The 24,445-nt window shown below is 33.4% G+C and overlaps 2 protein-coding genes across 2 annotated transcripts; both read right to left on the bottom strand.

The window, feature by feature from the left end:
• Positions 1-230: 230 nt before the first annotated feature.
• Positions 231-1,865, bottom strand: LOC147568207 (PKS-NRPS hybrid synthetase cheA-like). Its single transcript, XM_086659204.1, has 3 exons — positions 1,779-1,865; positions 1,368-1,471; positions 231-1,272 (listed from the first exon to the last, which is right to left on the bottom strand). The coding sequence occupies exons 1-3, from the start codon at positions 1,863-1,865 to the stop codon at positions 231-233; spliced, it is 1,233 nt and encodes a 410-aa protein (XP_086515330.1).
• Positions 1,866-19,143: 17,278 nt separating this feature from the next.
• Positions 19,144-21,944, bottom strand: LOC147568206 (CASP-like protein 5A2). Its single transcript, XM_086654639.1, has 4 exons — positions 21,477-21,944; positions 20,846-21,194; positions 19,865-19,997; positions 19,144-19,609 (listed from the first exon to the last, which is right to left on the bottom strand). The coding sequence occupies exons 2-4, from the start codon at positions 21,055-21,057 to the stop codon at positions 19,418-19,420; spliced, it is 537 nt and encodes a 178-aa protein (XP_086510765.1). The 5' UTR covers positions 21,058-21,194; positions 21,477-21,944; the 3' UTR covers positions 19,144-19,417.
• Positions 21,945-24,445: the final 2,501 nt, after the last annotated feature.

Raw genomic sequence — 24,445 nt, 5'->3', positions numbered from 1 at the left:
TTCCCTTCCTTCACCTTAATACGACTGTGCTCAAAAGATGTTATAATTTCACATATCTCGGTTTCCGTCATGATATGCATAAATTCCCAGCACGTAACATAGTTACCTTCGGAGCTACATAGATATCTCTTCAATTTGGAATGAGCACCTTCCACACGATTTGTTGTAGTATTTCCCATGTGAATAACCCCGTTAGTCCATGCAGTCACAAATCTCTCTTTCAATCCCAACTAGGTATCTTGAACATAACTAATATCTTTATGATGTGTGTTTGACCAAAACTTCACAAAAGTTTCCACCGCCTCATTATAACCACTTTCAGTCTCAGCATACATGATAGCTCGAAACATTGTCATAAACACATTGAATTGTTCTTGTTTGAAATGACCTTTGACTTTGGCTACCACACACTTGTCGATGTGGAAAGTACATAGCAACCTTTGAGCATTTGGAAAGACTTCACCAATGGCGTTAATCAGTGCAAGTTCACGATCGGTAATAAACACGATTGGCATTGAGTTGGGTGGAAACAACGTCCGCAAACGATTAAGGGCCCATGTGTACTGATTAGTTGTCTCCCCATCCATAAATGTAAAGGCCGCGGTGAAGGATTTCAACGTAGAAGTTACCCCGACAATCTCAAGCAATGGCTTGTTAAATCGGTTGGTTTTATACGTACAATCGAGCAATAACACGGTATGGAAACTCTGTAATAATCGAATACAATTAGGATGTGCCCAAAATAGATTTGTTACCTCATCAGTGTCTTCGTTCTTTGAAAAATGGTAGACGTAATGGTGTTCCACCAATAACTTAATGAGTTGTTGCATCGGACTCCTTCCTTCTTGGTTTTCCATACGTATGTTCGCACGTGCATTGTAAATGGTTTTCAACGTTGATGTGTTATCCTTGAATTGTTCATGAATTTGAGAAAGAAATTGAGCTGGCTTCGAACCAATTTTTAATAGATGTTTCACAACAGCTTTTTCATCGGGTTTCAACCTATTCACATATGCGTGACCTAAAAGACTTTCAGCTAACTCGTGGTTATGGATTCCAGACACAACTGACACTTTCCACGTGTCATTAACCCCCAGTATTCCTTTGAGCTTGAACGGACATTGACATTTTTTGGTGCTCGATTTCCTTTTCTTTATAGGTGGTTGATGGGATTTTGGAACTAAATCCTTCTTCTCATGTGAACGAAATACTCCACTTCTTTCGCAACATAATTCTAATCGGGGTTTCTGTCCACCTCTTCTATTACCTGACCTGGAGGTCAATACTACAAACTTATGTTTTCTCCCAATTTCGCCCAACCGATTAACTCCTCTTTAGTTTGAAAAACATCTTCAGTCACAAAATACTGACCAACATCAATACTAATAAATTGACACCCATCGTTTGAAGGTCGATTTTCTTCTTCGGCATGGTACTCCTCTTCAATAGGAACAATATTAAGGTCCGGAATCTGTCAAAAGGTGAAAAAAACATAAAATTCACTTAAAGAAAAAAATATCTTCAGGATGGAACGGACTGAAAGAGTCCGGGATTTATCAGATAAGGACGGATCAGTCTGTCCGTCCAAATCTACAAGAGCACGGACTGTCTAGTCCGTGACATGTCATTTCCAAACGGATAGTCCGATCCGTTAAGGACTAAAAAGTACCGGACTGGTTCAGTCCGTTCACGTCAGCGAAGTTTCACTTTTGTTTTTTCAAAAACTCACACAACACGTATTGAAACATATAAAATAGGGTCGGGGAATGGTTGTATACCTCATGAGAAACTTCTCCTTGCCCGAAAATAGGTGAAAGAGTTGGAATCGATGTAGTTGTTAAATTTTTAGAACTCTCTTCTTCCATAGTTAACTTCCTAATTTCTTTTCAAAAGATGATATAAAGAAGCTATAAATTAGATGTAACACAGTTTAATGATGAATAAATCACCCGGATTGATTGTTTCGAATAAAAGAATAGTCGCTGGTAGGTGTCGGAGACGTTGCCGTCGCCGTCGCCGGAGAATGTTGCACTCTTTTATAGGGTTTTGTTTTGGAAGAAGAATTGATTAGGATTCCTTTTTTGTTGGAAGAAGAAGATGGAAGAAGTAAACGAAGGTGAACGTCACCCACATTAAAAACCGGTGCTTATAGAGACCTCGGGTCAAAAACCATTGACTTGAGTCAACAATATTTTTGGATGCTAACAGCTGTTTGGCCAGGTGCCTTTAGAAGCACCCTTCTCTAACTTAAAAAGTAAAGATTTTTTAAGGCCAGCGCTTTGGGGAAATCAAAATAGTTTCCGGGGTGTTAAGACTTTGTCAAAAACTGGTCAACTTTAGTTTACCGGTATATTTTCTAAATGTTAGGGGGAAAGCAAATTTTTGACTATTTCTTCTCCATTCCGGCAAGGGTTGTCGGAATCCGGCAACCACCATCGTCACCAAAATCCGACCACCACCATCTTCACCAAAATCCGACTGCCACCTCTCTCTTTTTCGATCTCACTGCCTCTCTCTCACTATATCTAGTTCTCTCTATCATTGAAACAATCAAAGCGAACACACGAAAACAACAAGTAAATGAATTATAACAATCCATTCACTTTAATACAGTAAAATTTTATCTTCAATCTCTGAGCATGTAAGATTTCACCTGTAGTAAGTGTTGAATATGACTCTAACCATCGTGAAACCCTTAAACAATTACACATACTCCTAAGTGTTTTTTTAACATGCATGGTGCCAAACCCAAAGGCGAATTTTGCTATGAAATTTAAAAGTCTCATGAGGTATAGATTTACAGGGGAAATAGCTAGATAAGAAGTACTATAAATTTAAAAGAGGTCCATTACCTTACTAATAGAAAACCTAGCTGGAGTTGAAGGCTTTAAATCTCTAGAAAAGGATAACCTAAAATCATTAACATCATGATGATGATACAACAGCGCCGATGTTCTACTCTCATCATCATCGAAGATATGATCCATACCAGAAATTGAAATTGAATCATCTCTCTTCTTCTTCTTTCTCTGCTGATTCTTATTATCATAGTTATTAATTACTTTCTTAAACTTGTCAGAAAACCTAGGTGTATCAGTTTTCTTATTTGTAGTATTAGATTAGTGATGGAAGTTAGTAAGAGCGGCAGTGATGAAGTAAGCTAATGTTTGAGTCAGTTTTCTTATTTGTACATGAATGAGAGAGAGGTAAGAGAGAGGCAGAGAGAGAGACAAACTATAATAGAGAGAGAGAGTGGAGAAAGGAGGAAGAAAATGGTGGTGGTTGTGGGAGGAGATGGTGGTCGGAAATGGTGGCCGGAGTTGAAGATGACGAAGAAGAAGAAGAAAAGGAAGAAGCAATGTTTGATTTCCCCTTAAAATTTATTTCCCCAGGAAATTTCTAAAATTTCACATATTCCCTTTAAAATTTCACACCCTAGAAACTATTTTGCTTTCCCCAAAGCGCTGGCCTTTTTTAAACTTACATAAGGATATAAATCCTTAATAGAAATATAAATAGCTCTTTTCTAACGCAACCACTTACTTAAATTTATTTTTAGATAAGATTTTTTAAAGCTTACCAAATTTTTTTTCTCTAAATTAAGTTAGTATATTTTCTAAATAGGATACAAATCATTAGGAGGAATATATATATACTAGGGTATATCCCGTGCCCTAGGGCACGGACACTTGTATCAATCAAATGTTACGAATTTATTGTTATATTTTATTGAGAAACAGAGATTTTTATTAGTTATTATTTTTTTTGTATTACGTTTTTGTTTCTTTCTTAAATTAGTTATTATTTTATTGAGAGAGAGAGAGAGAGATTTTAATTTCTCTTTTTAACCCTTGAAATTTATTTTGTTTCTTTTTTTCTTAAATTAGTTATTTTATTTCTAAGAAAGATTATTGTTTTTTAAATAGGTAACTTTAGTTCTACGAGTGACTATATTTTAAATTTTGAGAAGAGCTTCTAGACAATATCATTTATTAAAAGGATGTTTGTCCCGTGCCCTAGGGCACAGACACTTGTATCAATCAAATGTTACGAAATTTATTGTTATATTTTATTGAGAGAGAGATTTTTATTAGTTATTATTTTTTTGTTTCTTTTATCTTAAATTAGTTATTATTTTATTGAGAGAGAGATTTTAATTTCTTTTTTCAACCTTTGAAATTTATTTTGTTTCTTTTTTTCTTAAATTAGTTGTTTTATTTCTAAGAAGGAGAAGATTATTATTTTTTAAATAGGTAACTTTATTTCTACGAAAGGACTATATTTTAAATCTTGAGAAGGGCTTCTAGACAATATCCTTTATTAAAAAAAGTTGTTTGTCGTAGTCATCGTTTTCCCTCCTGTTTTATTATATAGATATATGATATATATATATATATATATATATATGTATATATATAGGGTGGATCCTAACATGTGGGAGGCTCCAAGCGAAACTAAAATATGGGGCATATATAGTGTTTGGTAGAAAAAATATATAAAATTTTAATGTTTGTTAAAGGTGGAGTCGATCTCATGACCTCTCATACAAATTGAAAGCTCGTGAACCAGTGAGCTATAACTTATTTCATGACAAAAATGTCTTTAAAACGTAATTATTATTCAAAAAATACCATACATCATTCGATATATAAGGCCCTCTACCACGTCGGGGCCCAAAGCGACCGCTTTGGTTGCTTTGGGTCCGGGCCGCCCCTGTATATATATATATATATATATATATCTATTATATAAAACACAATGATGTTTTTGGAGCTCAGCCGTCAATTTATCTCTTGAATATTCACGTCCGTCTGATTATCATGTGTAGATTTTTAATCTAACGGTTGAAGTACATTGAAAATCAAGTTATTTAACCTTACCTCCATGTGTCGCCAAATTAGATAAGAAGTCACAAACTTCATCTTAACTTCCCCCAATTTCTCTCCCTTTATTCTCTCCCTCAAAATTCCCCTATCCCACGAATTTCTCTCTCTACGCCCACTAATCTCTCTCCTCCCACTACTAATACGGTTTAAATTTATCAAAAAAATTAATCTAACTGCTTTTTTGAAAATAACTGCTACTCTCTCACTATATAACCATTAAATATGATTATGAGTATTTTTCTTTTCGATTGTCTCTCATTTTATTTGTTTCTTAGTTGTTTTGTTTTTTTAGGATCTCATATTTTTTTTCTTGATAAGTCGTTACCATTTCATATTACAATGTAATATTTCTTGGTAATCTCTTTTCTTCAATTAGTAATTGATCTTCACCAACTTTTGTCACTTGTATAATCTCTCGCCTAATTAATTATGTAGTCAATTAGTAATTGTTTTCTATGAAATATATATATATATATCACATAACAGACTTATTTAATAGTGTTAAATGAAAAATAATTTTTTTTGCACCGGACTACCTTTCTGTGAGAGGTCATTTCTCAAAAATGGTGCTAGTATAAGTGTTGCTCTCGATCATGCAGATCGATAACAAGGTGGCGGTCAACAGAGGCCCAACCCCATTTCTTTTGTTTTGACCCACTAGCATACTCCATGGAATGGTAAATAACTTTATTTTCTATTTTACTAAATTATTAATATAAATTTTTTGTATCTCCTAACTTTATGTATGTGAATTACATAGGAAAGATCTACCACCTATTACGCCGTCAGTAGTCGGATATCTAGGCTTATGTACGTTATTTGGATAAGTGTTCTCTCATTCTATTTTACTAAATTAAATGTAATATAATTTAAACATCAATTAGATGTATCAATGCACCAGTTTTAAATGTTGTGGTAAAATTTAATTGAATGCATTCATTGCAAAATAACATAACAATTGTTAAGACCTTACCTCATGAATGAATTTTGTATTACCAAATTTGTAAGATGTTAGAAAGCTTATTATTACTGTTAGAGATTTTAACTCACAATCTTCAAAAAATAATGACTTTCTCACAAAAGGACAAAAATAGTAATAATAAAGTTAATATATTTAATAAACTACGGTATAGCCCCTGCCTTATGGGCACGGAAATTTCTATATGCATGTTAGGTAATTTTGGTTTTTTGTGGGTAATTATAAAAAAATGGGAGAGAATTAAGGAACTTCTGTTTTAGTGGGTTTGAAATTCAATTTTGGTTGTGGAATGTCGTGGTTTTTTGTGGGTAGTTATCGAAAAAGTGGGAGAGAATTAAGGAATTTCTGTTTTAGTGGGTCTGAAATTCAATTTTAGTGGTTAGATTAGAAAATTCTTGATCAATATCGGACGGACGTGAATATCAAAACATAAATCTACGGTCCACCTCAAAAAACACCATTGTGTTTTATATAATAGATATATATATCATATACCATATATCACATATTAGACTTATTTAATAGTTATAAATATATTTTTTATTTATTACATCAAAATTTTTTAACATTCTTATAACTAGTGTAAAATGGGCACAAAATTTCCTTGGCTAAAGGCTTCCCAACTACTTAGGTCGGCCACCTTAAGATTATGTTAAAGATAGAAAGCAACCATACCTTACTTAATAAATAATAATAATAATAAAGTTAATATATTTAATATATATATATATTTACTTAATAAATAATAATAATAATAAAATTAATATATTGAATATATATATTTAATAAATAATAATAATAAAATTAATATATATATATATATATCAAATATCACAAATCACATATCAGATATATTTAATAGTGTAAATAACTTAATTTTCTGTTTTACTAATTTATTAATATAAATTTTTTGTATTTCTTAACTTTATGTATATAAATTACATAAGAAATATCTACCACCTATAATGCTGCCATTGCGCTGATGACTGTTATTTTATAGCGTGTTAGTGCAATGAGGGCGGTTATTGTGCAGTGACTCGCTCAACTGATGACCCTCGTTCTACCACCTATATATCACATGACTTAGTCGAATATCTAGGCTTATGCGCTTTATTTGGATAAGTTGTTCTCTCATTCTACCCTACTAGATTAAATGTAATACAATTTAAATATCTATTAAATGTATCCATGCACTAGCTTTAAATGTTATGGTAACTTTACCAAATTTATTAGATGTTAGATAGTTTATTATTACTGTTAGAGATTTTAACTCACAATCTTCAAAGAATATTAACTCTAGAATAAAAAATAATTAATAATAAAATTAATATATTTAATATATATATATATTTTTAATAAATAATAATAATAAAATTAATATATTTAATATATATAATAAATAATAATAATAAAGTTAATATATTTATCACAAATCACATATCAAATTTATTTAATTGTGGTAAATAACTTTATTTTCCGTTTTACTAATTTATTAATATAAGTTAATGGTATTTCTTAACTTTATGTATGTAAATTACATAGGAAATATCCACCACCTATCTCTCTATCATTGCGTTGATGACTGCTATTCTACAGCGTCTCAGTGTAATGAGGGCGCTTATTGTGCAGCGACTCGCTCAGCTGATGACCCTCATTCTACCACCTATCACGTGGCCTAGTCGGATATCTCGCCTTATGCGCTTTTTTTGGGTAAGTTGTTCTCTCATTCTACCTTACTAGATTAAATGTAATACAATTTAAATATCTTTAAAATGTATCTATGCACTATCTTTAAATGTTATGGTAAACTTTAATTGAATGCATTGATTGTAAAATAACAAAACAATTGTTATTACCTCACTTTACCAAATTTATTAGATGTTAGATAGCTTATTATTACCTTTTAGAGATTTTAACTCACAATCTTAAAAGAATATTGACTCTCTCACCTGAGAATAAAAAATAATTAATAATAAAATTAATATATTTAATATATATATATATATATATATATATAATATTTAATATATATATATCACATATCACAAATCACATATTAGATTTATTTAATAGTGGTAAATAATTTTTTTTATGTTATACTAATTTATTAATATAAGTTTTTTGTATCCCTTAACTTTATGTATGTAAATTACATAAGAAAGATCTACCACTTATAACGCTGTCAATAGTCAGATATCTAGGTCTATATATGTTATTTGGGTAAGTTGTTCTCTCAATCTATTAGATGTATCAATTCCGTAGTTTTAAATGTTATGATAAACTTTAATTGAATGCATTGATTGCAGAATAACATAACAATTGTTAATACCCCACCTTATCAAATTTATTAGATGTTAGATAGCTTATTATTACTGTTAGAGATTTTAACTCACAATCTTCAAAGAATATTGACTCTCTCACCTGATAACAAAAAATAATTAATAGTATAGTTAATATATTTAATATATATAAAATATTTATATATATAAATATATCATATACCACCTATCAACTACCTGGGCCCGCCACCTTGAGATTTTTTTTTTTGATGAGGAAACCGCCACCTTGAGATTAAGTTAAAGATATGAAGAAACCATAATTTATTTAATAAATAAGGAGTAATGATGAGACATGAAAATGTCCCATCTGGATCTTATAACAAGAGTTAGTTAGTCCCATTTTGAACAGTTACTCTGATGAATTGCTTGTTTCTCTTTCTCAGGTGCCTTTACGGAGTTTAGTGCAAAAACGGGAGAAAGACGCACAAAAAGGGCATTTTGGTCATTTTGATATTTTAGTAGTCTGGCTATTTGGTCAACTTTGGTGCTCGGATGAAACGTAGGGTTTAAAACGAATCCAACGGCGAAAACAGAAGTCAAAACGGAGTTCGGATGAGAACATTATAGGAGGTCAAAGTTTGGGTCCAGATCAAGTCAACTCAGAGCTGCAGAGACACGTGGCGCACATCCGAACGCTACAATGAAATTTCGGTACACAGGTAGGCAACGGTGGGACGACTTCGAAATATAATCATGTTACGCGTTACACTGAATCGAATTCATCCCCTTGACGCCAGCTGTTAATTCACGGGAATTTAAGAATGTCGCTACAGAGCTCGTCGAAGCAGGTTATTCCGGTAGTCCCGTGAAATCTGACGGTGACTGTTGTCCCGAGGCACGTGGCGTCACTCTTATGCTTGTGTCGTCATCTTTCGCTAGTCCGTGCAGCACTGAATCAGCCCGCCTTGCTGCCATTAGCTTGCACGTGAATGGTCCCAAAGTTGTTGGGTAATCCTTTTTTATCTCTTATATCTTTACTAAACAAAAGGAAATAAATATATCCTCCCTTCTTTTATCTCCTCAAATTTTGGAAAGATATGAACATATACCAGTAGAGAGAGAAAGATTTCTTTCTCTAGAAATTAGAAAGAAAAACAGAAAGCTTAAGATGGGATGAAAACAGAGATGATAGAGGGAGATTGGCGTGAGAGAATAGAGGGAAGAATCAGATTTATAGCTGGAACAATATTTTTAGAGTAAAGGGGAGCTGATATTTGAAGATTTTTAGAGAGAGAAGAAGGATTCAAATGTTTAACAGTAGAGAGAGAGAGATTTCCTTTCTCTTAAAAAACCGATATATTCAAAGGGATTGAAGAAAGAAAATCAGCTAGAGATCAAGAATATTTTCTTTCTCTTAACCAAGGAAGATTGAGAGATTGGATTGATAAAATCTTAGTGAGAAGATTGAGGACAGAGGAGAGATATTTTATTTAGAAAGAGAGAAGACAAGCTGTTTTTGGGAATTCTTCTTCTACTTCTATAAAACAGAGGTCGGCTGGTTATCAAAATCATCTCGGTTGGGGGATCAATTCTCTCTAAGCTCAAACAGAATTTTAAAACAGAGAGAGAGAAATATTTGTAGTGAGAGAAAGGGAGTAATTTGTAGAGAGAGAAATTCAGTGAAATCAAAGTGATAAATCGATTGCGAATTAAACAGAGAAGATTATTACAGTGATTCTCATCTTCTTTATTCTATTTCTGTATTGTTGTTAGTTTTATGAGAGAGATAGATTAAAAGAGAGAGAAAAACAGAAAGTTTGATTTAGAGAACATAGCTTATCATCTCGGTTTTGTTTTGATCATCACTCATATTATTTATTTTTCTTTTTCTTTTTGTTTCTTCTTCTTTGTGAGAGAGAGGGAGATTACAGAGAAATAGAGAGAGATTGTAGAGAGAGAGAGAGAGATCAGAAAACAGTAGAGAAAAGAGAGAAAACAGTGGAGAAAAAACCGTGGGAAATTTATTTTCCCACGGAGAAAATACTTCCGAGAATACGAGAAAATCGTTTTCCCTAAGGGTCTGTTTGGCGGAATTTTGGGAAAAACAGAAGGAAATCATTTCCCTAAGGCCCTGTTTGGTTTGGAAATAGCGAAAAAGTTAAGTTTTCTTCCATTCTCTTTTATTATTCATATTTATTTAAATCTCGATCATGATTAGCTAAGACTCTCCATCTAGGGTTTTACGATGAAACCCATTTTTGATCTTTTAGAGATATAATTTTTATTGATTAACTCTTGATTAATGCTTCATAGTTTAATTCATTTTAGTTTGATAAATAGATTTTCTTTTCACTATTTATACTTTTCGATTTGATGCATCGTGCTTATGTTAAATCATTTGACGGTTCATACTTATTAATTGATAAATAGTAGTTTAGAGATTTATTTATTTAAAATAAAATGATTACATTGTTATGTTTTATTCGGTTTTAACGAAAACATCTCCCGGAATTAAGATAGTTCATTATCCGAAATTCTGAGTTATAAAAAAGAGAATTAACCATTTTAAGCATTTGTTTCTAAAAGTGATTTTATGTGGTGGAATCCTAAACCCTAGACTCCTCTCCCCATTTGAGTTCATTTTCATTCCCGTAATTTTATTTTAATATTTTATTTATTTTATTTTAAAAACCAAAACCAAATCATTTTACAATCTTATTACTTCCTAATTTTAGAATAGGTTTAACTAGTCTCTGAGGAACGAACCGGTCTTACCGGAATTATCACTTGATGCCCGTATACTTGCGGGTGGTGACCTATTTAGGAAACTTTTTATGCCCATCAAGTAATAATAAAGTTAACATATATTATATCACATATCACATATCACAAATCACATATCAAACTTATTTAATAGTGTTAAATGATAAATAAATTTTTCGCGCTGGGGCTACTTTTCTCTTAGAGGTCCTTTCTCAAAGATGGAGTTTCTTGCGGGCATTGCTACATCACTGTGGCACCAAAGGATTGCAGTGATCGTTCCTCTCCAAAATATGGAGATGTTTCCTCCTTTAGGAAACTCCATTTTCAAGACTCCATCACTAATACACACTTTCTATTTGAGGAGTTAGTATATTGTGATGTTTAGGGTCCAACAAATGTCTAACACATATCCAACACATGTCGAAGGAGAAGTGGTAAATAATTTTATTTTCTGTTTTACTAATTTATTTATATAAGTTTTTTATATCTTCAAATTTTATAGAGAATAATAATAATAATGAAGTTAATATAACTCTAATATGACCTGGCCTATAGGTCACTTAAACTCTAACATGACCCGGCCTATAGCCCTTCTCTGGGATTCGAACCTGGGACCTCCAGGGGTTTCTGGAGTTTATGTCAACACCTTGAAACCACTTGGGCTACCAACTGGTCAACAAGGTTAATGTTGACATGGTTGACAAATAAATTAAATTAAAGATAAAAAGGAACCAAACTTAACTTAATAAATAATAATAAGTATATATTTATATCGCATATGAAACTAATTTAATAGTTTTAAATAAACATATATTTTTTTTTTTGCGTTGGAGGCCACTTTTCTCCAGCTTCTCATTGTGTTGGTACATTTCTGCAGCATCTCAATGCCCTACAAACAGTTGGAGTCGGCTAAGTATTTAATTCAAAATAAACAGTTAGATTCGTTACTTAAAGAAAGTGGGCGTCGATTAATTTTGGACCCAAATCATTTGGAGCAAAACAAACCCCATGTAGTGTGAATCAGATAAAAATAAGCAGACTTGATATCTGATTCGAGTTAACTCTAACCTCGAATCTTTCCACCTTAATAAGAAGAAGAAACGTCGGGTAGAACTAAAGGTGCATTAACTTCTTCTTAGTGCTAGATTTGCCGAAGCATGGACAAAGCTTATACCAAATGGTCGATGATTTGGGAAAATAAGAATATTATCCCGGGATGAGAGATACTTAGAGAGAGAAGGACTGAGAGAGAGAGAGAGAGAGAGATTATGAGAGAGTGTGTAAGAGAGAGATAGATTGTGTGAGAGAAAAAGATAGACAGTGAGAGAGAAAGGAAGAGGTGGACGGAGGTGGTGGTCGGAATTGAAGAAGAGATATTTTGCGCCTTCTTTAATCTATTTTAGTAATTGAATTTGTTTATACTATTGATTTGTGCAGTATTGAATTTTAATTTAGATTTGTGTAATGAATAATAAATTAATTTTCTTAACTTACTTTTTGTAAGTAAGAAAAAAATTAGGAATTGTTAATGATGATTAATGTTATAATTAAGTTAGTTGACATTCAATTACCATTTGTTCTTTATGATGCAGGTCACATTTGGTGAGAATCCAATCATCTGGGCCTGGTGGTAGTTTTGATGGACATATGTAAAGCTTTCTAATGTATGGTCAGTTTTTGTTTTAATCTTCTTTCGCTAATTTTTATTCTATCATAGGGACTCCTTTTATTCTATTTATTTCCTTATTTCTTATTGCCTTTCGGATACACCATCCCACACTTCTCATGTAAATCTATGTGATTTCGAATTTAACAACATTGGTGATTATTTGGGCGATTTTCGAATATCAATCCATATTTATAAATTTAGCGCCGCTTGGACAAATTTGGAGGTTGATGAACGAGGAAGGCTTTCAGGATCTCAAATGGCTTCACATATCTAAGTAATTGTGAAAATATTTAATATTGTTTTTATTTTATCTATACTTCAGTTTTTTTAAGCCATGCTAATTCTTTATCTTCTGGCATGTGTAGCAAGTATGATCTTTATAGCAAGAACAAAGTTCCTATTGACATCGAAAAAGTGAGGCCACATTATCTATCTCTCTTTCAAAAGGAGAAAATCAGTGTAAATGATATATTGCTCCAGGATATCTGCCTTTTACGTGTTAGTCGCTCTTTTCGTAACTAATATGCATGAAATTACTTACTTTTTTATGTTTGGGTTATTTCCCAAATGACCCCCAATTTTGTGACCAGCTTCCTGTCTGGCCCCCTACTTTAGCAAGTATTCCCGTATGACCCCCTTTTTCCGTTATCTTTAACTGTCCGTTACTCTCTCTCCTCCATCTCATTTTCTCTCTCTCTGTCAAGTCACCTATCACGCCACATCATCATCTTCTCCGGCAGGGGTCGCCGGCCAGCGACCTTCAAATACTAAAAAAAAATTATTTTATCTCTCCTCTCTCTCTCTAGAAATTTTTTATTTTTTCTCTCCTCTCCCTACAATAGATATAGGGAGATTTGTTGTTTGGACCCTCTTTCGTATAACTCATTCGTTGTTTGGACTCTCTTTTTCTAGAGTTGCACTTTGGACTCCCTTTTGACGGAATCAACCCCCGAGTTTATTTAATTTAAGTACTTTGGACCCATTTTGTTCTATTAAACTCATGTTTTTTCCTCCATTTAACAACACATACCATAGCTTTCAACATAAAAAATAATAATTAACACACACTCCATAAAACACAATAACGCAAATTCATCCTACTAACCAAAAATATAATTAAGGAATAATAACCCAAAGTTATCCTACTAAGCATCTAACGCGAAGAGCATCGTGCAAACTCTTTTCAACCTCGTCAAGAACCTAAATTGCACAAACCAAATATTCAGATTCATCATCATCGTCATCTTCTAAAATGAAACCCTAAATAAACTCTTTTGACTTATAAAATCAAACCCTGTATTAATCTTCTTTTGCTTATTCTCCACCATCCTAATTTCATCATCGTCGTAGTCTTTTTTATCAGGGATCACAATCACAGTTGATCCGTCATGCCTTTCTCTTTCACTCTGATCTGTTCATTTTTTTTTTTACTTTCTCCCTCTAACTTCTATTTCTTTCTCTCAACTTTGTTTTCAACAAAATGAAATGACAGGTCAGCTCGTGGGTTCTAACTCGTGGGCTTAACTACTTAGATTGGGTTGGGTCAAGTAAAGGGTAAAATAATATTTTCTCCTATCACGGAGTTTGAAATGTTATATTTAACACTTTTTTTTTCTGAAAAAGAGGATCCAAAGTGCAACTTTGCAAAAATGGGGTCTAAACAACAAGTGAGTTATACGAAAGGGGGCCCACAATAGCAAATCACCCTATATATATGTTTTTTTTTTCATTTACTTTTTTTTTTTTTTTTTTTTTTGAACTTTTTTCCATTTACTTGTGATGTTAGTGATGATATTGTTTAGGTTTGGATTTCAAGTGACTCACTACTAGATCCATAATATGACAACAATATGTTTATGCCAACTTAAATGCCTATTTAAATATTTAAGCTTCCTCTTATTTGTTGTCGATTAATGTTTTTTTTTGAAAGGTTGTCTATGAATGGCGGGTTTGTTTTCCTCGGCTTACTCACCAATTCCATCGCCTACATACTTCCATTTAACCGTTACTTGAGTTAATGTCTCTTGATTTTATTTGTTATAATTTTTTATTTTTTTATTAAGACTTGAGCTTAGCATTTGAAAAATTGAAGGAGAAAGTGGGTGAAGAACTAAGAATATTGGAAGGTTCAATGTGAAAGGATGTCGGTGGGTCAACAAACATTGTCGTGTGAAATTATCAAAGATTGTAACAGAAGAAGATGGAAAGTCTCTATAGGTAATTTTCATATTATTATGATTAGTAGGAAGTCTTGAACATCTCCTCTAATATTGTTAATACTTACCTTCTTTGAGTAATTGTGATTTGATGTCTTAATTTTATGTATGTAGATTGTGTTCATTTGAACTATTATATTTGACGATTTTGAAGTGAGTACGGATATATGCAATAGCAGCTAAAGGCTTCTCGTATCAAAGTTCTTCAAGCTTAGGATGACTTGGTTAGCTACATGAAGAATACAACTCCAAAGGAGTTGCAACTTGCGAACAGTGAAAACCACACTTACAATTTTAAACCTTTTTATTTTCATTTTTGTTAGTTTGCTATAGAACTTTTATTCACTATTTCGAACCATTTCAAAACAAATTATAAGAATTTATTTATATATAGATCTCTCCGTGCCAGAGGCCTAGGGCACGGACACTTGTATCAATCAAATGTTACGAAATTTATCGTTATATTTTATTGAGAGAGAGAATTTTATTAGTTATTATTTTTTTTGTATTATTTTTTTTGTTTCTTTTCTATTAAATTAGTTATTATTTTATTGAGAGAGATATTTTAATTTCTTTTTTTAACTATTGAAGTTTATTTTGTTTCTTTTTTTTTAATTAGAATTCTTATTTCTAAGAAGAAAATGTTATTATTTGTACGAAGAACTATGTTTTAAATTTTGAGAAGGGCTTCTAGACAATATCCTTTATTAAAAAAGGATTTTTATTTCTAAGAAGGAAATGATATATCCCGTGCCCTAGGTCACGGACAGTTGTATCAATCAAATGTGACGAAATTTTATTGTTATATTCTAGATATCTTCATTTTTTTGGTATTATTTTTTTTTGTTTCTTTTTCCTTAAATTAGTTATTATTTTATTGAGAGAGAGAGAGAGTGTGAGAGATTTTAATTTCTTTTTTAACTCTTGAAATTTATTTTGTTTCTTTTTTTCTTAAATTAGTTATTTTATTTCTAAGAAAGATACAGTTAATATTTTTTTAAATAAGTAACTTTATCTCTACGAAGTACTATAATTTAAATTTTGAGAAGGGCTTGTAGAAATTAAAATAAGTAACTTTGTTCTAGGGTATATCCCGTGCCTTAGGGAACGAACACTTGCATCAATCAAATGTTACGAAATTATTGTTATATTTTATTGAGAGAGAGAGAGATTTTTATTAGTTATTATTTTTTTTTCTGTTTCTTTTAACTTAAATTAGTTATTATTCTGTTGAGGGAGAGAGGGAGAGATTTCAATTTCTTTTTTTAACCCTTGAAATTTATTTTGTTTCTTTATTTCTTAAATTAGTTATTTTAATTCTAAGAAGGAAACAATTATTGTTTTTTTAAATAGGTAACTTTATTTCTACGGAGGACTATATTTTAAATTTTGAGAAGGGATTCTAGACAATATCCTTTATTAAAAAAAGAATGTTTGTCCCAGTCTTCGTTTTCCCTTCTGTTTTATTATATAGATTTAAAAAAGGAAGGGAAACAAAGGGAAAAAAAACAAGTTGTCGAGTTCAACCCAAGGCTTTTCCGTGCTGGACCTAGCCTGTCGGGCCCAAGATAGAGGCTCAACCCGGGCCCGGGGAAGAACCCGGGTTGACCTGGCCCGTTTGCCGTACAGGCCAGGCCGGGTCGGCCCTGTACGGGACGAGCCGGTTCCGGGCCCAAACCGGGTCGGCCCAGCCTTTTGAGCACCTCTACTCACAGTTTTGGGTCCTATAAGTATCCGACAATTCGATTTGACTCCCAAACTTTTTCTAAACCTCCCAAAGGCAATTTTGTAATTTAATTCAATTTTTTTTCTTTGTCCACCTCACCTCACAATTTTCACCTCATCTTCTTCCGCATAAGAAGGTCGCCGGAGAAGGTTGCCAGCTAGACAAGTCCACCCGCCGAAGACTTTTCCACGACCTCAATTTTCAAACATCCCAGTTCGATTTTCTTCCTCTCTCATCTCAAGTTGTTGATCTTAAATCCACCAACTTATGAAACAGATTTACCAAATTTACAACTAAATTGAACAAGAATTACTCCTTCATTTTTAGATCATAGAAAATCCTCTCCCTTTAGAATCTTAGAGCATCTCCAATGAAACACTCAATCTTAAAAACTCTGAGTGCCACATATGATTTTTAGAGATTTTTCGTAAAAATCTCTCAAATGGAACACTCTATTTGGATCTCTAAGATGACGTGTCGAGGGCGGAATAGAGATATCTCAAGAGGACTTCTATTTCTAGAGTATCCTCTTGAAATATCTCTAATTGTCCAACTCATCAATATGACAATATTTGATTTTCAACCAATAGAAATCGAGTTTTCTATATTTTCTAAATAACTAAATTATTTATTTACAAAAATAACTACATCACATAAGTAGATAAGATAAGTTTAGAGTTTTGCATTGGATACACACAAAAATTGAGGATCTCTATATTCGCCACCTAAGAGTGAGAATCTCAATTGGAACTTGACACATAAGATGAATAGCGATTTTTTTTTGGGTTTTGCATTGGAGATGCTCTTAGAGAAAGAGAGATAGAGAGTTTAAAGAGAGAGAAACTGTGAAAAAGCTCACAGATCTTAAAGTTACAGATGCTTGAATCTCTCTTCAATTTCTGAAATTTCTTTTGTGGTTCATTTTGATTTAAGTTCAAATCAGTTCAAAAGTACCATACCAAGTTCAATGGTACCTTTCGACTTCGTTTTCCCATATGGGAATGGTTTGGTGTTAATGGTTGTTATACTCCATTATTGATGCTACTGTTATTCCCGTGACTTTTTGATGAGGTTTGGAAAGATGGTTTTATTTCTCATGAGGTTTTGGTGAGTTCATCTTCATAGATAGGTCAAATTTCTTCAGCTCTTTTGTCTTTTTAGAGAGATTTTACAGAGAGAGATAGAATTTTTACAAGGATGAGAAGAGAAAGAAAGAGAAGATAGAGAGAGATGAAGGAGAAGAGAGAGAAAGAGAAGATAGAGAGAGAAATGAGGTGGAGGTTGGGGAAGAAGAAGATAAAAAAAATTTGAATTCGCCAGAAAATCTCCGGTCGATGACCTTATCCGGTCAGCGACCTTATGTGGAAGAAGATGAGGTGGAAATTGTGAGGTGAGGTGGACAAAGAGACAAAAGAAATTAAATTACAAAATTACCATGAGGGCATAAATGGGAGGTTTAGAAAAATTTTGGAGACCAAACAGGAAGTTGTGGGCAAATCGAACTGACGGATACTTATGGGGGCCAAAACGATGAGTTAGTCACAAATTGAGAGCCAAAACTAAATTAACCTTCTATTTTTTCATTCGTCTACGGGTTTAAGGGTCAGACCATCTAGTCCCACTCCCGTTTCTTCCTTTATGACCCTACTAGTAGTAGTATCATGACCTCCTCTGTGGATAATCGGCATGTAATCCACCTACAGTCCCTGATAGTTAGTGGACATATTACATGTTTTGGGCTCAAATGCTCTCGCTCAAACTTTTATAACCATGCTGTAGCACGTTTTTTTTTTTTAACAATGCTGTAACCATGCTGTAGCATATACGACCTTTCTTTTGAAAAATTGTTAATCTAATCGTATGTGACAATTAATAAATACAATACATGTTTTGGCACAAATGGTTTTGGTAAAAATTATTGACGAGAATAAACTGGAGATCAAATCGTATAGAAAATGTGTTACAGTCGATATGGAAGAGTTATATAGGTACGGGGTATTAAAAGGAGTAGATTGAGTTTATTTTCAGTTTAGTTTTGAAAGTTTGATCAATTTGCGTGTTTATAAAATCCCATGAAAAGAATATTCAAGTATTGCAATTCACATTTGATGTTTATACGTGGCATAGACATTATTCCTAATAGAAAGCTATCATAAAAAAATGGTATGTATCTATTGAGGTAAAAAATTGATTTTGAAGGCACTACTGTACCAATTGAGGTAAAATAAAATTGACTTTAAACTTGAGCATACCGCTGCACAAGGTTTACCACGTCTTAAGGAGTTGAAGAAAATGGTACTTTCTCTATCTAAATCATGTTTGTCCCCATACCGCAACCGAAATTTTGCTACCAGCTATTGTAAATAGGAAAGTGAACTTATTGATTGTTAAAACAACGGTTTGCATCATCGGAAAAGAAGTACAATGAGTTCAGTAATTTTGATGTTCTCTTCAAAAAAAAATATATAGATATTAGATCCTCTATCAGAATGATAATGAAGAATCATTCGACATTCAGCAGTAAATACATTTTAGAGTTTTTTCTAGGTATTAAAAACGAAGTTATTCGTATAATTTGATGGTAATCATAATTAAGGTCTATAAAGGTAGTAACAAATCCCCCTCTTTAGTATGATAGCTTGATCTTGTAATACCAGATCTTCAGTGTTTAATCATCACACTTCAACTGAATTTCCCTCATAAGAACCAAACATTAATTGCAGTATGGATGCTTATGTACTCTCTCGAATATTAGAAATCTGATAATATTGTAATATGCACACTTGCACAGACAATTATCGATATTTGGGCATGTAAAGAAAAGGCCATCGATCATGATAGATCACAACAAATCATAGACAGACTGGAGAAATACCGACTTTCTTTGTTCGTTGTTGTGTCATCGTGATGCCAGTGTCCAGAAGTTCAAGAGAAAAGATGGAGTTACTGCAAACCAACTTATGAATGCCATGGCTGTTGCGAGCATGAATCTCGTACAGTGGTTCTGTGCACAAGAACCAAGATCGTTACTGATTAGGACTGTGATTCCAGCTGAAGCAGAAGCTGCAGCAAATGTAAGAGTTGATGTTACCTGCAGTATCAGCAGGGAAGATAAGAAACGGGACGACCAAATTCCAAAAGAACCATTTTGACATGATTAGACTATTGCAGTTCTCTTCCCCAACCGGAAAAAGAAAGAAATTTTGTTTCTACATTGTCTACCAGTAGTGAATGATTAAAAAAGTGGTTTAAAGATTTCTGATTACTCAAATGTGGATAGATATTGGGTAGAGTACAAAAGTGAAACTATCAGTACCACTATAGCATCAAACGGATGTTTTCTTACCCCATCACCAACGGTGAACAAGCCGACAATCCTGGAATTCCGTAAGCATCTTCTTACAAGAAGGGCGTATATATCAACTACGGCAAGGGATAGGCTCCACAAGCTTTGTAAGCCAACTGCTGCCACGAGGTAGCTGACATATAGAACACCAGAGAAAATCTACATCATGATATAGCAGAGAACATATTCCATAAAAGGAGTTGTTTATAATAGACTAAAAACCACGACATAGAAGCACACTAAGAGCAAACGATCTTCTTCTTAAGTTGACAACTTCTAATAAAAGGACATTTCATATCCCAAGAACGTAGCTTGAGTAATTTATTAACACATCAAGTGTATGTTGACAGAAACCATGATATATGGAGCACACTAAGCGAAATAATCTAGAAGCAACAATTTCTCATTTGAGTTAACGCCATTTATTTTTCTTACCCAGTTTCACAGTTCCTACCAAGAGCACTCTAGTGCTTTAGATAGTCCCCTATATACTTCAAAGTTCAAACGTCCCAATATCACTGTCTTTATATAAACCAATACTAACCAGTCATTAACCTTTCATGGTTCCTGCGATAAAGCAATATGCTAATCCAATGACATACATACATCTCTCGATCCGTTAGATTAAAATGTCCTTACATACAAAAATTTCTTAATTCTGTTACATCTATAATTGACGGCCGCATTCTGTTTACGTCATTGCATGACTACTTAGCTGAGCTAAGACTTTTATTGAATTTTTTGGTGAAGAGATAATTGGGTATTTTAGTTCAGAACTAACTTAATTGAATAAAGTTTGTTATTTGTTAGTGTCTCTTAACAAAGACCATTTAGATTTTGATCCAACCCATATATAAATGTTGCTAAAATAACTGATATCTCCTTATAAACTGGTCATTGAGCTCAAATTAGATTAACCAAATAGAGTTGTCCCACTAATAAACCAAAATTTTAACTTGTAAACTTGAAACAACTTATTACCAGAAGGCTGTGACAGAGATGAAATCACTGGTAGACGCCATTATACAAAGGGATGCAACTCCAGTCAGGAACTGGCATAGACGTAATCCGAGCCCTAAAGGAGTTCCGGGCATGCCTTGGATGTCCTTCATCCTAACTCTTGGTGCATTTTCGGCTCCACCAGTAAGTGGAGGAGCTTCTACTGGATGAACGGAAGGATGGCTTACATTCATCTCTCCCACAATAATCAATTCATTGCCCTTACCACATCTATAAATGAATAGTACTACGAAACGAAACCTCCAAATTCGATCTAAACCCTAGCAATTAATGATCTCCTTTCTTCAATCTCCAGTATCTCAATTCTCAACTGAAAAAGTAACAAATTTCTTCTTAAACAAATATATACGACTAATCAAACTAATCACTTCACCTAATTTCAATAATTAGAAGTACAAATGATCAGAAATCAAATCGAATTACAGTACCACATCAAATGCTTCAGTTATTACAAACCCTAGTATATATATAAAGATTACACAAAGAAGAAAGATCCAATTATATGATCAGTTGTTAGAAGGCCTGATTCAGCAATTTAGACTATAAAATGAAACAATTAATTCGTTCAATTAAGATACAAATAAACCCTAACCTTTCACTTTGTACTGAGTGATGAAAATTCTGACTAGAGACTGGAAGTTGTTAGATTTAAGAACGATCCCTGACTTAGAACTGAAATCCGGCGAGCATGGAAGGATTATCCAGAAAAGTTATAACATCAATGATTCTTGGTCGCCTTCTTTGATTATAGAAAAAAAGAGAGAGAAAGTTGGAGAGAGAAAGTTGAGAGAGAAAGAGGTGGAAGTTCAACAGAGACTATCAGAAATACGGTCTGAGGCTAAAGGGAAGGTCAGTTGGGTAGCGTAATAATAAGCTTAGAGGTTACGTCAGCTCATGAATTCTTCCACGTGACAAAATAAATCTTGCTTACACCCTCAAACCTAGAGCGGCTAAAGGCAACCGGCGGAATTGCTATGGTGCCGGTTAGCACGCAGTATGGATTGGGTGCCTACTAGTTAAGCACTCAGTCCGCTCAACCTCTTTTTTCTCTTTTTCTTCTCCTCCTCCTTCTAATTATCATCAACACCTTATTATTGAAACAACCTTGTTTCCAAACTTATCGTCAACGATAACATATCACAATGAAGAGTTAGAAAGTTAAAGAACCTTGTTTTAGAGAGAGAAAGAGAGTAAAACCATCATGGAGAGAATTTTGATTCTAAACCGACCTTGATCTATGATGAGGAGGTTAGAGAGAAAGAACTTGATCTACAACTACAATTAAAAATACTCTCGAGAACCCTACTCTCAAACTAGTCTCGGACTCGGACCAGTCCGAGACCTTAAGCAAAGTTTCGGACTGACCAGTCCGCAATCCAAAGCAAGTGCTCGGACAAAACCAGTCTGAAATCTCTCGATCTGATCCGAATCCAAAGTCTTGCTTTGGGTTTCAGATTGGTCAACCCGTGCCCGGGGTGTCAATATATGTGTGGGGTCAAAGGAGGTTGACCTTAATCAATCTCCCCGAGTGCTAACATCAACATTTTTTCGGGTGGTTTAATTTTAAGATGACTCGTGAAGAAAGTTAATGTTTGAAATTTCTCTTGAAGGTCTCAATTGTTAACTCAATATTAATAGCAAAACTACACATCTAGGAAATGACACCTAAGAACATCTCTAATGAAGACTCACATTAAAACTCTAAGTGAGACCTAGGACTTTTTGAGATTTTTAAGACAAATTATCTCTAATGCAAAACTCAATTTGGACCTTAATATGATGTGGCAACATTTAATTTTAAGGTGTCTCAAGAAGAAACTCAATATTTGAAATTTATCTGAAGGATCTCAATTTGTCCATTCAATATTAAATACGAGACTACTTATCTAAGAAATAACACCAAAGTAATTTTGAAGTGTTACATCGGAGATATTTTTTGAATTGAGGTTTCAATGGTCGATTTATCTATGTAATTAACAGTCTGACTCATCAAGGGGATTTATCTATGTGCGTTGGACAAGTATTTTATCACCAAGTGAGCACTACTTTCAAATTCACATCTCTTTAACTCTAATTGAAGTGCAGTTTGTATCCCCAACAGTATAACTCTACATTCTGATTCTATACCTGAGGTTGCCATGTACGTTTTTGTGTTGCAGGCTAATATTTTTCCTTGATGATTCATCGAAATGCAAGTTACGGCTCCGTGATTGCGTGAGAAGGCTCCATCGACATTGATTTTAATTGTGTTATTTTCTGGTAGTTTCTAATGTGAGGTTGAGTTTTGTTCTCTACTATTTGATGTCTCGTGTTGCCTAGTCTTTATATGTTCCTCACAATCAAGGTACATTTTCAAGGTAGAATTTATGGTCCACGACACAATAGTTTTTCTTCCTTCAAATATGGTTGGTACCCACGGGTCATGCCACAATTTGATTTTTTTTCCATCGTACTCTTAATATAATTTCTCATATTTAACATACTTTTCCAAAATTTAGTAGTCAATGATGGACTATTGTACTCCTATCATCTCTTGTTTAAAGTATTTTACTTTCAAAAGTTTAACCTATAGTGCATTTGATTCGTTTAAGAATCGCCATACAAGCTTTCCCACTGAAGTTATGTTTACACGGTTTAACTCCCTCTTGCCAAACCCTCCTTCACCTTGTGCCACCCTATATAGTGCATACTGCATAGGGCTTTGATCAGGGTCATGCTCTCATCAATATGATTGGTGGTAACTTTCTACTTCATCAACTACCTTCCTTTGTTTTCAACAAAAAAAAACTACCTTCCTTTGTGTTATATTTGTAGAGAGAAAATACAGTGGAATAAATATTAATTCATTCTTAACATTATGATTTTGACTGCAGGAGATAACATATTTGGCTTCTCTTATGATAATTTATTAGATACTTCATGGAGAAGAAACTCATAAGTTTGTATTCGGCTTATCTCTAGTATTATGTAAGTAATTAGGAATTCGACCAAACTAGAGAACATTTTGGCCCACCCTCACTCTGAGCGCGATACTCAGATTGACCCAAATCCTTGATGAGCTTGAACAACAGGGACTCTAGTCCGTGTAGTCCGAATGCTCTTTGACTGCTTTGTTAGTGGGCCTCAGACTGTTCACTCCGAACTCATGAAGAGTGTTATAGACTAAAAAATATGGGTGCCTATAGACGCGTCTGGCAGTCTTGGGCGCGAACAGGTAATATGCATCATCAAGACTTAAGGGAAAATTAATCTATTTTTTCATAAAGACTCAAGAGTTATTACGTCATTACTTTTTTTTTTTTTGTTACAACTATTACATCATGACTTGATTTGATACATTATGAATATATTACATCATAAATTGAATAAACTCAATAACTACCATCTCAAAAACATTTGAAGACATTCGAGCCGTAAGAACTATATAAAAATCCTTATTTATATCCAACTTCAATAAATTATAGAATTTCTATTTGCTTGCCAATTGAACCTGAGATCTGAATGCTGAATAGTTGTGTAGGTGTCCAGCCACTAGAGGGAGGGGTGGTGGAGAGAAAATTG

The sequence above is a fragment of the Eschscholzia californica genome, unplaced genomic scaffold, assembly GCF_041429995.1.
Source record: "Eschscholzia californica isolate CP2 unplaced genomic scaffold, dmEscCali1.0.p SCAF_1, whole genome shotgun sequence".
Lineage (NCBI taxonomy): Eukaryota > Viridiplantae > Streptophyta > Magnoliopsida > Ranunculales > Papaveraceae > Eschscholzia > Eschscholzia californica.
The sequence above is the reverse complement of the archived record's forward strand: the minus strand, read 5'-3'. Positions and strand labels throughout refer to the sequence as shown.

Coding starts and splice junctions, on each gene's coding strand:
- LOC147568207 (XM_086659204.1), bottom strand. CDS start 1,865: ATGGAAGAAGAGAGTTCTAAAAATTTAACAACTACATCGATTCCAACT. Junction 1,472..1,778: donor AAGGAGAAGTTTCTCATGAG/GTATACAACCAT, acceptor ACCTTTTGACAG/ATTCCGGACCTTAATATTGT. Junction 1,273..1,367: donor ATTAGTATTGATGTTGGTCA/GTATTTTGTGAC, acceptor ATTGACCTCCAG/GTCAGGTAATAGAAGAGGTG.
- LOC147568206 (XM_086654639.1), bottom strand. CDS start 21,057: ATGAATGTAAGCCATCCTTCCGTTCATCCAGTAGAAGCTCCTCCACTT. Junction 19,998..20,845: donor ATCTCTGTCACAGCCTTCTG/GTAATAAGTTGT, acceptor TCTATATGTCAG/CTACCTCGTGGCAGCAGTTG. Junction 19,610..19,864: donor TGTTCACCGTTGGTGATGGG/GTAAGAAAACAT, acceptor CTGATACTGCAG/GTAACATCAACTCTTACATT.